Genomic DNA, 15,491 nt, shown 5'->3' on the forward strand with positions numbered 1-15,491 from the left:
ATGTTGGGCTGGGGAGCTGCCGGCGCTCAGAGCCCAGGCGGGGGGCCGGGACTGGCATCGTGGGCAGAACGGGGGGGTGAAACGGAGAGCGGCGTTCAGTGCGTGCTGATGGACGTTCAGTGCGTGCTGACGGCTGCTTTCTGTCTGCTCTCTGAATCGCGGAATCAAGCCCTGAAAGACATTTGTGCCGTTTATTTATTTATTTGTTTGTTTTCAAAGAGCATTCTCTTCATTTCCATCTCCTCCCCACATGTTTATACCATCTGACTCTGCACCTCTTCTGTCCAGCGTTACCGCTCTGTAGCAAAGTCCCAGGGCAGCGATTTGCGGTGTGTGAGTTCAGCTGATATGTCAGACCATCAGCACTACCCGATCCTCAGAGGGGGACCTAAATTTGGATCCCCCGCCGCCCCCCTGTTGGCAACCCCTGCTGCTCTGAACAGCTGTTTTGCTCACTTTCCACACACTAATCTCTGGGCCCGTTCCTTGCCTTTCTTTAGAGCTGCTGTGTGGTTAAGTTACACATGTAGGAAGCAATTTTTCTGTTTAAAAGTTGGCACGTTTTCTGGTAGGCTGGTAGGCATCTCATATTGTTTCTTGCCCAGATAGGACTTGGTGGTTGACTGTTGAATAAAAGCAATACTTGTGTGTGTGAACCTTGTTTTTGTAACAGCTTTGGATTGGTTACAAACACTTGATGATGTAAATAAAATTTTGACCCTTTAAACCCCTGTTTTGCTTGTAACAATCTCAGAAAAAAAACAATACATTCTGAATTGATTCAGAACTTCAGAATGCATCCAAGGTTCCAGGTTCCAATGAGGTTCCAATGTTTATTTATGCATTTGGGTGGAGGCCCAAGTGTAGTTGCAGGTGCTTTGAGATCATAAGTGGTGATTGACCAATGTGGTTGTGTTTGGCGGAGTGAATAGCAGAAAACAGACAAGGGATCCAGGTGATTTGTTTAATGATACGTTATAACAATGAAACCTTGGTGTGCGACTTGTAGGACTTGGTGGGTGGTGGATATCATTTTGTAATAGTCTAGTGTAAAATTAATATGAAGGCTTTGCTTTTGTGCTGACAGAGCTCACCAGATGCGTGGGTACTGCCAGTGGGGTATTGCATCAAGCACTCATACAGTTCCTTTCTCGATCCTCTGTTGGATTCATACAGAGCAAACACTGAAAGCTACACAACTGGTAGATCCTTTTCAAGATGCAGAATGATTCATTCCACCCCGAACAGCAGCCTTAGAAGCCTAGAAGGAACATATGCAAGACAGCTTCATTTTCTTAAGGTTGTTCTTCTAAATCTGTCCCACGGGCTGTGTTACACATCTTCACTTACTGCTGAAGTTGTGTCTCTTCTTACTGCTCCTAGGCAGTGTTCTGTAGTACTCCATGGTACTTCTGGGAAACACGAACCTTGAAAAACCAGTTGTAGTTTATTTCTAGCTGTACAACGTGGACTTGTTTTGCCTTGTTGTGTAATTCCGTGTGGTGAAGGCCTTTATAAAACGTTATGACGAGTCAGTAAACTTTAAAAGAAAAAAAAGGTTTATGAACTTTAAAAGAAAAAAAAGGTTTATGGGAAGCCTGGAAAAATACGTGGTCCTGGGGCTAGTTGTCTTGTAATTGAAACTAAACCTTGTGTAGCGAGGTGTTCTTGTGAGCATCAGAAATCCATGGGCATCTGCAAGTTGGGATTTTGTCCAGCTGTGAGAAGGGGCAGAACTGTGAGTGAAACAAAAGTGAGTGTGTGCCATTTTAGAGGAGCATACCAAAGAGGGTTGGTACCTTCGGAAGTGTATTATTGGTTTTGGTGTTTTAGTGCCATTGGTTTTGTGCTCTGCGCTTCTTTACAGCTCTTAGAACAAGGCTGTCGTTTAGCCGGTGCGTGTGCAGCCGCTGGTGATGTCCTTCTCGTGTTCTCTGGTTGTGAATGTGGTGTTTACTCATGGAATTGGTTCCCCATATTTTCGGTGTGCGGTTTGTTGAGAGCGCTGATTTTTGTGGGTTGAAGTGACAGCACAGTCAGGTTGCTTAAGGCGCTCTGAGAGGATGTTTTGCTTCCGCAGTCAGCGTGTTGTTCTCCAGCTGCTGTTTGACAGGAGTGGGGATGATAGCACTTGGGGAAAGCGCTGCTGGTGGTGAGGCTGTACCTGCTGGTGACCTGTGCTGCTTTGGCACTGCATTGCCGTGCTGAAGAATCCTGTTCTGATGCCATCCCTGACTGTCCTGTGACTGCTTCTGGTAGTCTGAAGGGTTAAAAAACAGTAGAAGGGAGAAGCTTTTGATTCAGTATTGTACAGATCTAGCCTAATGTATGTATGTTTTAAGCTCCTTTTCTGTTGTTTGTTGGGTATTTTTGAAGATATGGTAGAAGAGGAGAGATCCAAGATGGCTATTGTGCAAGACAAAGGATTTGCACAGCAAACCTCCAGGTCAGTCAGCTGCTTATCATGCAGCAGGATGCGTTCCTGGAGCTGCAGTTTCCCTCTGCTGCCAGGCACTTTGGAAAGCAGTTCTGGCAGTTACTGCTGTTGGAGGTAACTAGCATTACATGGCCTTGTATTACCAGGAGCCAGGAGCTTTGTTTTCCATAATGTGTTCTGCTGTGTGTAAGAATAAAGTGCCCGACTGCATCTATTTAATTTTGCTTACTCCAACAGTAGATGATAATTTTTTTACTCGTCCCTTGATTGCTATTTGCCAATAGCAGTTTGTGTGAGGTGAGAGCTCTGCTCGCTCCTTCTCTCTTTGCAGGGCCTCCCCATGGCACCGTGTTGCTCTCACAACTCCCTTGGCCGGTTGTGAGAGCTGGATGCTGCCCTGCAGGATGGTTATAGGATAGAATTAAGTAGCAGATACAGTTATGCCTTCCACTAAGATATTTTTATAGGCTATCTTATTTACAGCCTTAGTTCTTCCTTTTGCTGAGCTGTTAAATCAGTGATGCCTCCAAGTTGTCTCTGATGGCTCCTCTGAATCCCCACTTCCCATTTCTGCTTTAGCCAAATGTATCTCATAGACCAGGCATTTATCAGGAGCACTTTCTGTTGTGTTTGGTTGTAAATTTCTCTTGAAAAAGCAGCTGCTTGCAGCAATTAGTCCAGCAGATCTGAGCTGTGGTTCTGAGGTGCACACAACTTCTTGAAAAGCAGATGATTCTTCCACTCCATCGTGTTTTCCAGCTTCCTGTGTGTGTTGGTTACCTGCAGAGATAGAAGCAGTACCTTAAGAGGTGTTTTGTGGAAGGGTAACGTAAACAACTTCGGATGTGGGACTTTTCAGTATGAAGGGAAAATCCTTAAATTTCATAACTGCTGTTATAAGAGCACATTGTGTTGTTTCCACATCTCTTCATTATTGCCCTTACCTCCACTTATTGGTCCTTGTCATGGGTTTCATGTTAATATTGGTAGTTGGGGGAAAGGAAGATGAGAATCACCCACCCAGCCCATGTTGGGTGGCCTTTCCATAATCCAAGCCCTTAGAAATCAGCCACCAGTTTTCTGTTGTCCCGTGCTGTAGCACACCCTATGGACACTCTGCAGCCCCTTTTATTTCTGTAGCCTGGTGAAGAAAACTCCTGAGCTTGGAGTTGGTCACAGTGCTGTGAACTTGGCGTTAACAGAGACTGAATTTGATAGGATTCTTGAGTTGTGTTTTGGATGCAGAGCATTGAGTTGGCCGTGTGTGGCAATGCTCCTGTGCTCTAGCAGCAATTCTCAGGGTCAGCTGAGTAATGCCACCAGGCTGTACCCAGATTAGTCTGTCCCTTAGCTCTCCCGAGGGCACAGGTACTTACATGGGATGGAATTAGGAAGGGAGAGCATCATTTCCACTTGGGAGATAATCAGAAGGTGATAATGAAGGTGTAAACTTGGCACACACACACACTTAGTAATACTTAACCTCTGTGAAACGCCCACAGAATCTCCTTTAAACTTTGCAAATCATGCAATTCATTCCCATTACCTCTTTGCTGTAGTCTATTTAAGTTTGTAATGCAACTTCTTCATCTCTTACTAAATGATGAGATGCAGAGCTGTAATAACTGACTGCCTTGGAACTACTCGTTATACCACTTTGCTGTGTCACTGCAATATCACTGAAATTCTGTTGGTTTGTTCCTGTGGGTTTTCCAAACCTTGTAGTCTGCTGAGAGACCTCTGGTACCTGCTGGAATAAGAAATGTTTTCTTCTGCTGCTTCTGCTTGGTGGAGTAATTTAATTTCCATCTCCACCATGTGATGGCATTAATGAAGTAATGCGGTTTTATCAAGATCTTGTCCTGTGTGAAGATGTCATCGCTTGAATTGAGCATTTACCTACCAGCTGGAGAACAGCAGAGCTGAACTGCTTTTGATCTGCTAGTATGCTTTGTGATCTTGTAGCATTATGACTACATGACGTGGGTGTTTCTTTGTGCGGAGTACAGCAAGCCATGGAGCAAGCTTTCAGGTCTTGGATGCTGACTAGTGCAGAGTAGAGTTGTGTCTGTGTTCACTGGGGTTCGAGGTAGGGATGGCTCTGTGAGTACAACCAGATTCACCTGATCCCTCAATCCTTTCTTCAGCAATGGCCGTGGCAGATCTTTGTATATATGGGTAAACCCATTGTATCATCATGCCTTCTCAATGTAGCCTTCCAGGTTCCAGGCTATGGCATGGATACTTTCCTAGCCACAGTGGTGGCTTTGTTTTTTAGTAGACCTTGATGCCTTCTTTTTGAAATCTGTCTTATTGGTTCTTGAGCCCTAAACTTCAATACTTACAGTATCATGTGGCATTATGTCAGACTTCTTAATGGTAAACTAGATGCAAAACTTTCTTCTTCTAATGGGAGGGGTTGTTTGGGTGCAGTGCAATTGAACCAAGCATTATTATTTGTACATTGCAGAACTGTATCAGGTGGATGTGCCTTGAGGTTGGGGTTGTGGATGTGATGAATAGTTTGCTCCCTACTGAAGTGCATCATCATGAGATGTGGCAGGTAGCATTTGGACAAGTGCTTTGATAGTAAATGAAGATGAACTCAATGATGAACATTTGTGGGAGACAGAGATAGTAATATTTACCTGAAGGCAATAATTTTTGATTCCTCTTCATCCCTATGGAATAGCCCTCTAATCACTAGATACACAAGTAGTTAATGAGTTCCTTTTTTTTTTTTCCTTTGGGAAAAAGATTCCCAGGAGTGCAGAGGGTTCTTTAAGGTTGATTGCTGCACCCTTTTGTCTGGATTGGGGTGTATGAAGAGTCAGCGTGGGACGTCTCATCACACTTGTGTTGGTTTTACTCATATTGCTAATGCTTTGTGGCAGCAAGAGTTGACAGCTAGGGAACATAGCTATGTGGTAGATGGCAGCTAGCTCATTCTGAAATCTAAGCAGCTGTATCTTTACTGCTAAAATTATCTTTGTTAGGTTAAGCCTAACACATGTTGCAACCAGATCTTCCATTTGGTATTAGCGCCCCTTTCTTTCTGGGAAGAAAACCAAGCAATGAAAACAAATCTGCTTATATGCTTCAAAAGAGCTGCCTTGGATGACAGAAACTTTTGAATAGGGAGACAGCATGCAGGTGCTGTTAAGTGTATTTCCAGTTATGGCTTTGAAGTAGCAGCTTGTTGCATGGGAAGGGTGTTTGCAGGGAGGATTTAAAGTCAAGCTATTTTGTACAACCCTTTTTTTTTTTTATCAGCACAGTGAATGCAGGAGTTGTAAATAACCAAATTACTTTTTTTCTTTTTAGAAAACGCCAGCAAGAAGGTAAACTTGAAGGATTGTGACCTCTTCCACGTAATATCTTGGCTGTACAACAAGCAGCCAGAATGTCGGGGGCTTCTGTGAAGGTGGCTGTTCGGGTCCGGCCCTTCAACTCTCGAGAAACCAGCAAAGAATCCAAATGTATCATCCAGATGCAAGGCAATTCTACCAGTAAGTTGATTTAAGCACAGAAAGGCCTCTCCCTATTCTCTCTCCCTGATTAATCCTCTTCTTTTTATCAGTCTAAACTCCTTAGTGTGTACTTTACAGCATCTAGAATTACTGTTTTAGTGGACCTTCATGTCTTCTGAGACTGTTGCAAATGAAACTATCTCAAAATCTAACTAGAAAGCATAAATCACAAGTTTGATGTTGTTGTTCATGGTGTTTGCTTGTGAGCAGTTGTGAATTCTGCAGAAAGATTAGGATACCCAAGTGAAAACCTCTTTGTTTTGTCTATATTGGAATGACAGATGTAGAAGTATGTTACAGGCCACTCTATCATAATTCTTGTGGTGTGGTTCCTGCCTGAGTCTGCTGCTTTCCTTCCTGGTGTGCATATTTGGCAATCAGTGCTTGTATCATGGAGCATAGTATGAGTGAGAAAACAGAGGAGAAATTCCCTTTAAGTTTTAAGCTTTCCAGTCTAGATGGCAAAATAAAAGACTTAACACTTTTAATTTGTTAGAAATTAAGACTATTAAATTGTTATTCTGGGTCAAATTTGGAGGGTAAGACTCATCTTGGAGTAACTGAACATGGACACACCATTGATTGATTTTTTTTTTTTATGCTTCAGAAGGTCAAGGCAGTTCAGATACCATTTTCTGCAGTGTCACATACTCTTCTTACTGTATTTTTTACTGTCAAGTAATCAAGTAATATCTTCTTGTCCATAACCTAAGGAATTAGCATTCCAAGAGTACTGAGTTACTCCACTGTTTGATTACTTGAGTATTTACTCATGCCTTTTAATAAAAAGGAGGCTGCATTCAGGCTTCCTCACTTCTTTTTTCTTATCTAAGGTTGTACTTTGGCCTGCTTCTGCAATGACATCTGATTGTGGCGTCGTTAAATCATGTATGGTGTGTTTTATTTTCATTGAAAGTGAGGCGTCATGCAGAAAAGACTCCTTGCTTTTCAGTGCAATAAACTCTTATCTTTAGGCCCCATGTAGAATGTTGCTGGCAAAACAATTTTTATTGGATTTTCAAGTTTCCATTAAAAATGAGCGGAAAAAAGAAACGTTTAGCAGTGATCTGTTGTAGAAACAGATCCTTGCATCCAGACATTGCCCGCCAACTTTTAGGCCAAAACAGTGCAGAGGGGAAGAACTGTGGATACCATGAGATGGCATTCATTATGGAAATGCCACCAAGCTCTGAAATACAGCAGCACTGCTGGGTGCCTCTGCAGTAGGCTTTCGTATTGCTGTCATGATGTGACAGCAATCATTTTACAAGCTCAGGATTGTTGAACTCCAGGAGCCTGTGGAAACTATTTGTGGTACAATGACAGGGGTGATCACTGAATCTCTGTCCATCTGTCAACTGATAGGGCAAAAACACCAGTTCTGTTTCTCAGTGCTGGAATTGCACTGCAGAGGCTCTTGAATGCCCAAGAAACTGCATCAGCTTTCAAAAGGAGGAAAACACTTCAGGATTTATGTAGTTGGAAACTTATGTATGGCTTTTGCTATATTTTGTGTTCTGGAAATGTTTGATCAGTGGCCTTTTATTCGAGTCCTATGGCTGTGATACAAGATGGGTGGTAGGACAGATGGTCAGGTTGAAGTCATCAGGGCTATTACAGGCTGTGGGAAAGGAACCATCAGTTTCAGCAGTCTGTCAGTCTGCTGTTCTTCCCCACATTGCCCTCTTTGAGGAGAAATACAGCACGCAGCTGTAGACAGTAGTTTTCTTCATTAGATGCTATTATATACTCTTAATAACTAAGCATTTCTGTTTCAACTTATCCGTAGTTTAAACTTTAATTAAGTAGCTTTGTGCACTGGTAGAAACGTACAGGAATGTGTGGGCTGTGGCTCAATAACTGAACTAATGAAATATGCAGAAGTATCTAAAGCTGAATGTAATGAATGCAGTCGTGCTCCTGCAAGAAGTGCTTTTGCCCTGAGTGATCAGGGCTTCTGCTTTTCCCTCTGAAGAAGGCAGTGTATGGAAACTTTGAAACCAGTACTTGGCACACCCTGCTTGTTTGTTCTACTGATTTTTCTGACTTCTTTGTTGTTCTTTATAGTTGCAGAAGGCGGCGATCTGCAGCATCTTGCACTTAAAGAATTGTCAGAGTGCATCACTGTGTCTTTCTGTTTTTGAAATATACGTTGCAGGAATGAAATTCTGCAGTCCAGCTGAAGTCACATGTGCTGACTGCATTAAGGGGCTGGTATTTTGGCAGAAAGCCTGTGCTGCTCAGATCATATCTGATTGCAGATGGTATCCGTTTGAATCATGCTGTCAGAAGTTCTGCAGTGGAAATGGGAGAACTGAGGGTAGAATGGAAGACAATAGTGGGATTCCTAAACATGGGAGTTTAGGAACAGCAAAATCCTACTACTGAAGGACTTAATCAGTGAATGTGAAATGATTTCCAAAGACAACATAGTGTTACCATCAAATTATTAGATAAAAACCAAAGCAAACGAAAGATGAAACATTTCCTGAGAGGAACTTCTTTTAAGAAAGAGCATCCTTGTTTTTTGTTGTAACTTCTGGAACCTTAGGAAAAAATCAAGACTTTTTAAAAGCATTTGCTATGCACACAGATTCAGGTGACCTAAATGCTTTGTTTTCCTTTGGATTTCAGTTCTGAAGGGCACATCTATTGCCCCTTGTACAGAGGCAGCCAGCAGTACAAACCTGTGCCCAGAAACCCATGCACACAGACCCTCTGGGTCAGGGCACAGCGTAGCTGTTTGGAGCACTGCCCTTGGGTCAGTCAGCAGTGCTGGGCTTCCTGGTGAGGGATACGAGTGCCTGGAGGGAAAAGTTAATGGGCTCTGAAGACTTCTTATATTGATAATTAACTCCCTGGGGTGATCTCTCTGCTGGCAGTCCTTACACTGTGTAATACATTGTTCCTTCCTTCTGCTGCTATTGCAGATAGAAAATTTTCATATGAAACTTAATATCGGACTTTCAAGTTGCTTTTGTGATGGTGTTTTGTTGATTAAAATCCCACACAGTACTGAAGCAGACTGGAGCTTCTGCAGTTTATCTTTGAGACAGTTCCTTTTCGTTTTGGCAGTCTCTAAATTTGGAAGATTATCTGCTTTTGTATTTCTTTAGTTTACTGGATAGATGGCTTAACGTGCTTGAGGTTAAACTCACCAGTGGCTTTTGGAAATAAGATTTCAATGGCAGATCTTGAACCTCTGGATGTCAGCGTATCTTGTTTGGATATGTTTTATCTTTATCTCTTGCTTTTTTAATTTTGCCTTCAGAATGGTGTACATCGATGCATCTTACCTGCAGTGTGCTCAGCAGTCAGTCCTTTTCCTAAATTATTGTTTTTATGAGTGGAAAACCATCCTGCTGCATAATAGATGGGGTAAGAGGAGAGCTGTAGATCTGAAAGTATTTTCTATCAGCAGTTCTTAGATTTCAAAAACGAATAGATAAAATGTGAACAACATGGGCAGCTGCTCCCATGGTGATTGAATCATAGAGTCAGGATGAACTGTTGTGTGTTCAGAGAGCATCCCAGTGCTGTGGTGGTCTTGTGGTGCTTTGGTTTTGTTTTTGATAAGCCTGCTGTCCATTAAAAAGAACAACACGTCAATAAAAGTTAAAGTGAAGCAGAGGTTCAAGTTAGCAAGTGCAGGACTGCTCAGGTAGCCTTGGGTAGCTGTGTCTTAATGGCCTGGTCTTTTAAAAAGCTGAACAAGCATATAGGAAAGCATGGTGAAGGAAGGAAATGAGGAATTATTTTACTTGGATGTTCTCTGTAACTGGTCGTGATGAATTAAAACAGGTTTTGGTGTCCTGAGTGCACTGCAACCTGTGGGTGCCAGTGAAAGCAGTGTGTGCCAAGTGCACCTGCACAGCCGAGGTGTATCTGAAGGTGGGAGTGCAGCCAGCCCTTCAGGCCAGCTCTGATGATGGCCTGTTTGGGGCTTTTAACTCGGCGTTGCTCTCTGTAGCTGTGTGATGTTCAAAAGTTTTTTTTGTGGACTGCTTAAGGTATTTTGTACTTAATGAAAGTAGGGACAGTGGAGCAGCCCCGTCTGCCAGGAACAATAGTCACAGCTGCTGCTGTAGGCAGATGGCAACTTGGGTTCTCAAGCAGGCGTCCTTGGTGGCAGAAAAGCTTTGTAAGGCATTCTGAGTTTAATTTATAGAGCTTGAGGGACAAAATACAACTTTTTTTTTATTATTTCTAATGATTTGTTTTCATTATGTGTCTCTAAAATCTATTAACCACATGCAAAGAAGCCTACTCCAAAAGGTGAAAAACAAAACCAACTAGAATTTGCTGATCTTTTGCTTTCTCATTTAACTTTTGAGTCTTTTCTGAATGAAAAGGCACACTGAATGGAAAAGAAATGCTATTGTGTAATAACAGCAAGTTGGTTTTCTTTTGAAGTAGCCTTCCATTACTGTGGTTTGGATAGTTTCATTAAAGAGTTTGTATCATGGAAATAACCTTTGGTTTAAATCCCTGATGGGAGAAGTCCTTAATGAGAAACTGGCTGTTATTTAGGCTGGCACTGAGGGTAGCAAAGTAGTGTGGGAATTTGTGTAGTGACTGCTACACAGGTAGGAAAGGCAAGTGAGGGACTTTGTGGGAGTTGTCTTACCTAAATACGTTTTTCCTCCACTTAAAATCCGCAAATGAGACAGTGTAGGTGGGAGAGTTCAGTTTTGATTCTCAATCTATTTTCTTCAAGTGACTGATTGTAGGTATCAGCAAAAATGAGCCCATTTCTGATATGCTTTGTGCCTGCCAAGGAGCAGGCATGAGTTCTTACAGCTCATCTTGTTTAGTTTGTTTTCTGCATACAGCTTGCTTCTGTTCCTGTATGTTTGCCTCTTGAGGTTGTGTTGGGAAGATAAACTCGTGGAGTAAAGTCACTTAAGCCTCGCCCAGGTTTTCCTGGTCTGTAAATGCTCATAACTGTGGTTACAGTGAATTGTCCGTGAATGAGTGCTTGTTCAGTGTGTTAATGCTACCACGCAAACACAGACACTGTCAACACAGGCAGTTCTGTGGGTCCTGGGGAAGATGCCTTGCAGGAGAGGTTGTGTTGGGAAGTGATTGGAAAGACAAGTGAAAGAAGTGGAGTTTACTGAAGTTCTTTGAAGATCTCCTCTGATGTCAGTTACTCCGTTTGTTCCAAGTCCCACAGGAGGCAAGGGAAGGCCTGAATGCAGGCTTGGCTCAAGGAGAAGATGGAGGCAATTTTCTTTGCATTTCTGTTATTTCTGTTTGCAGTGAGAACTGCTTTTAATAATCCAACATTTTCACTACACGAATCTTTTAAACTACTAAGACTGGTGGAACAGCCTCCCCAGGTTTCTTTTAATGCAGTGCTGGCAATGTGACTGAAGGTCAAAACAACCTTTGCAGAAGGCCAGCAGCTTTTGGAGGTGCCATCAAGTGAAAGTAGAAAGCGAGGGATGAGTTTGTGTTATTCTGCAGCAAAAAACACAGGAGAGAAGAATTGAGCACGACTCCAAGCGTTGACCCCCAGCTTCTGCAGCAGGCCAGTGTCAGGTTATTGAATGGCAGTGGAGTCCTGGGGTGTTTTGGTTCAGCTTTGTGGGTGGCTGGAGCTGTGTGGTTCGGCTTGCTCCCACTTGATGCACAGCCTGCCGGCATGCTGCTCTCCCAGGATGCCAGCTGCAGTGCTGGTATTTATAGCAGTGGGATCTGCAGGAGCAGCTGAGGATGAGAGCAGCTTTCCAGCAGCTTCTGTGAGCCAGCCTTTGCCTCGCTCTGGTGCTGCTGAGCACAATGCCCTCCCCCATCCAACCTTTCTTCCAGTACAAGGCTGAAATTCCACAGCAGGGAGAGAATCCGGTTGAATTCCAAATGAGCTGTTCTTAGCTTCTATTTGGTTTCCTTTCCTTTTAATGATTTGAAAAATGCAAACAATGCTTTGAAAAGGAGGCACTGTTTTACAAGCTGGAAGTGTCCATTTCCCTTCATTTATCTCTTGTAATAACAACCTTGAAAGTCTCTTTATAAAGCAGTATGGCCATATATCTGATTGCAACGTATGCCTAGGAAAGAAGCCTGTATTAAACGTGGTTTTGTGGGGTATTATTCACATCCCAGCACATAAGAATGCCTGCTCCACCCTGCTCTCAGCAAGCACCGTGTTCCCATTGTTGGCATTCCAGGCTACAGATGGCGCAGATATACTTTCCAGACACGCACATTTTGGGATACTTTTATTATTAATTTGGTCTTGTGGGTTTGATTCTAAAAGTCTTTAAGATCATTGACCTCGTTTAAATTGATTATTCAGACGTAAAACTGCTGCTTATATTTAAATAGAATTTCAAGAAGGCACAGAATTAGTTGGTACTTGTTTCCCCAAATTTTGCTGAAGAAAACATAGCCGTGCCAAAGTTCTGCCTAGCTCAACTCCTGAACTCCTAGCTGCTCCTTCACCAATGATGAGTGAGAACTTAAGTGAGGACAGGACAGTGCCTTTTCTGCTTGCTGTTATCTCTTCATACGTGTTGGTATTTGGTAGGAATGTGCTCTGGGTAGGTTACTGCTGCCATTAGGAGAATTACTGAGGCTGGTGTGAATGCTGTTCTGTCAGATGACAATTCATTTTAACTGGTTCTATTTCCTATGTGGGAATAAAGGAGTCTTTGTGCCTTCTGTCTTGATGGATGGGTAGGAATACAGGAATGGACAATGTGAATGACAGGACAGAGAATGCATTGCACAAATGATGGGAGTTTGGTTTCTGCAATTCCATACCATTGATGTTGAACCACAGCTTCTGCAGCAGGCCAGTGTCAGGTTATTGAATGGCAGTGGAGTTCTGGGGTGACGTCCACCATTACTGGGTTTTACTTTTTAATTGCAATTGATAGGAGGGTGGTTTTTTATTTTTTTTATTTTTCTTATTGAATCTATCGGTCTGCTTTCCTCTCCTCCCCAGCACAGACTGTATGTCAGCTAATCCCAGGATTTAGCCCAAGTTAATTCTGTCTGCTAGTGTATATCTGAAGGGCAAACTGCAGTTATCCAGTTCTGTGCTGGAGTGCCCTACAGAGTGACTAATATGTGGCATGTCTGATGTCAGTGTGCCCTGCAGGGAGAGTCTCAGTGCTCGTGGAGGTGGAGCTGCTCAATCTGGTGACTTGACTTAAAGGCAGTGAGGAATAAGAAGACCTGCATTTCTCAACTCTTGTATGCTTTGCACCCTTTCCCCATTCCATGAGTGTATTTCTTGTTATAAATGTAAAATGAAGTGCATATTTGTGTGTTTTTTGGATATAAACTTGAACAAATCAGAGCTGCATTGTAAGGCACAAAAATTTAAAATGACCATTGGAACAGCAAACTGTCTCTATACTGAAGCTCTCTGTCAAAGTTTGCAAACAATTTTTGCTGAAATGCGAAACTAGAAGTGAATTTGATCCTATCAACCTGAAAGACTGAAAGCATGAGTTATTTTTGTGCTAGCTGATGGAGCAGGTGGTGGGTGGTATGGGAGTGTTGGTTAAGGAACAGAGATTTAGAGGTTGGAGTGTGGAAGAACATCATGCCAAGCAATGAAGTTTTCTGTTAAGTAAAGGCATATGAGATCAAAAGCTTTGTGAGGATGGGTTTGTTGTTGTTAATACCACACATCCAAAATTATAATTCCTTCGTTGATTGTGTTCCAACTTTCTGCTTATCTTTTGTTAGACAATGCTGTTCCTACTATAAACTTTTCCTTTACAAAGACTAATTGGTTAAAATATGTGGGTTGTGTCTTGTAATCTAAATCTGCACTGTGAGCCATCTGTTGTGTTTTGAAAAAATCCTTTTTTTGTAGCTATCCACACATATGAACTGCATCTGAAAATGAAGAAGTAGCTGGGAGAGGGGGAAAACAAGTCTGTCATTTCTATTGTATTAGTTGATTAAGTGCAGGAGCAGAACTGGCATTGTTCTCTGTGTTTGGGGGAGTGTGGGAACAGAAGGTGATATGAGAATCTGTAGTGTTGCTGGGTATTGGGCCATAGGTCACTCTTTATCCATTCTTGCCCCTGTAGTCTTCCAATTGTGTTAATGGCACAGGATCTCTTTGGATAAGAAGACTCCAAGAAAGTCATGGCAACCTTTCTAAAGCTTTGGAGCCCACTTCTGGTTTTGGCAGTTGCACTGTTATGGGAGCAGCACCCGTGAGCTGTGTTTGAGTTCTGAATTGCTCTGTGGGAATCTCCTGTTCTCTTTCCTCAGAGGTGACTGTGATTGCTTATTCTGATCTGTTTGCAGAGTTACTCAGTTGTGTGTGCTTTGTGTGCTTCTCAGGCACGTTTTCTGGCAAGCTGTATGTACAGAGTATGGAGTATAAACTGAGATGACAACTGCTGATTTGTGTGTTATCATTTCATAGTACACTTCAGAAAATCACATTTGCAAAAGAGATCAGAATAATGCAATTGCTTATGTAATGATACACAACTTGAGGTTATTTGGTGTGAGGAAGCTTAGTGCAAAGCTGTTGATTTCCTTACCTTTTTATCAGTGCTATGTAAAAATTCCTGCAGAATTTGCCTCTCTGTGTTGGGATGGCAGAGTTCTGAATTAGTTGCATGTAACTTGTTTCAGTAGCAGTGGTGTAGGAGATAGTGATTTTGTAGAGCATCCCCTGCCAATTTCTGTTCAATGTAGAAACCTTAACTTGTGGAAAGCTGTAGGATTCCAAATGAGCGAAGAAATTGGCTCTTGGTAAAGCAGGGGGCCTGAAAAAGGGATTGAGTTTCACAGGCATTGGCTGCTGAGGCCGACTCCAACATGCAGAGCTGCTACACTGATGGTAACTAATTATAGCTGCAGCACAAAGCGTTAGTGTCAGGCTGCAGACAGAAAAGTTAATTGCCACGTTGGACCTTTGAAATATCAAATAAACAATTTTATTCTGTAAGATAAAAAGGCCATTAATGTGTTCCTGCTGTGATCGTCTGCCTTATTGCCTTTCTTATTTCCTGAGGCTCTGTAATTAAACCATTAGCTTGTGTACCATGCCGAGAGTCTGCTGTGGTGAGAGGGGATAGATGATGACCTATTTCGTGATTTACTAATATGGCACGTCTTGGCCTTGCACAGTTTAAAAACCAAACAAAATAACTGAGAAGCTTTTACTGTTCTTGTGGGTGTTGGGGATGCTGGAAGCGATGCTTTTACTTCTTAATTCTATTTGTTTCCTTGTTAGTTGAAAAAAACCAGCTTGCTGCATGAAATCAGCGTTGTCTGCTCAGTCTAATTTGATCATGCTTGGCTTTTTTTCCCCTCCAATCTGGTGTATGAAACTTGAGGATAAAGCTTACCTGTGGTATAACAAGTCTTCTATCTGACTTCAGAAATATCTGTGAGCTTCATCTAGTGGTCCTCCCAGAGTTGGCCCTTGGCACAATAGACACCTTCCAGTTAGGTCAGTTGCTTTAATTTCATTTCCTGGTTTTTTCTTGATGCCTCACCATCTTCTTTCAGGTTTCACAGCTTGCCTTATGACGCATCTT

At 42.5% G+C, this 15,491-nt stretch overlaps 1 protein-coding gene across 10 annotated transcripts in view; it reads left to right on the forward strand.

Moving 5' to 3' along the window:
• Window positions 1-5,738: 5,738 nt before the first annotated feature.
• The window catches only part of KIF1B (kinesin family member 1B), a 57,015-nt gene continuing 47,262 nt past the window's right edge, over window positions 5,739-15,491 (forward strand). For 5 of the 10 annotated variants that reach the window (XM_031556643.1, XM_031556635.1, XM_031556637.1 and 2 more), the window contains exon 1: window positions 5,741-5,946. In XM_031556643.1, the coding sequence (XP_031412503.1) occupies window positions 5,841-5,946 (106 nt within the window). In that variant the 5' untranslated portion in view covers window positions 5,741-5,840. Of the gene's footprint in view, window positions 5,947-15,491 lie in introns of all 10 variants that reach the window. The other 5 variants (XM_031556638.1, XM_031556640.1, XM_031556639.1 and 2 more) reach the window with 2 other exon arrangements.

Source organism: Meleagris gallopavo, chromosome 23 (genome assembly GCF_000146605.3).
Source record: "Meleagris gallopavo isolate NT-WF06-2002-E0010 breed Aviagen turkey brand Nicholas breeding stock chromosome 23, Turkey_5.1, whole genome shotgun sequence".
Classification (NCBI taxonomy): Eukaryota; Metazoa; Chordata; class Aves; order Galliformes; family Phasianidae; genus Meleagris; species Meleagris gallopavo.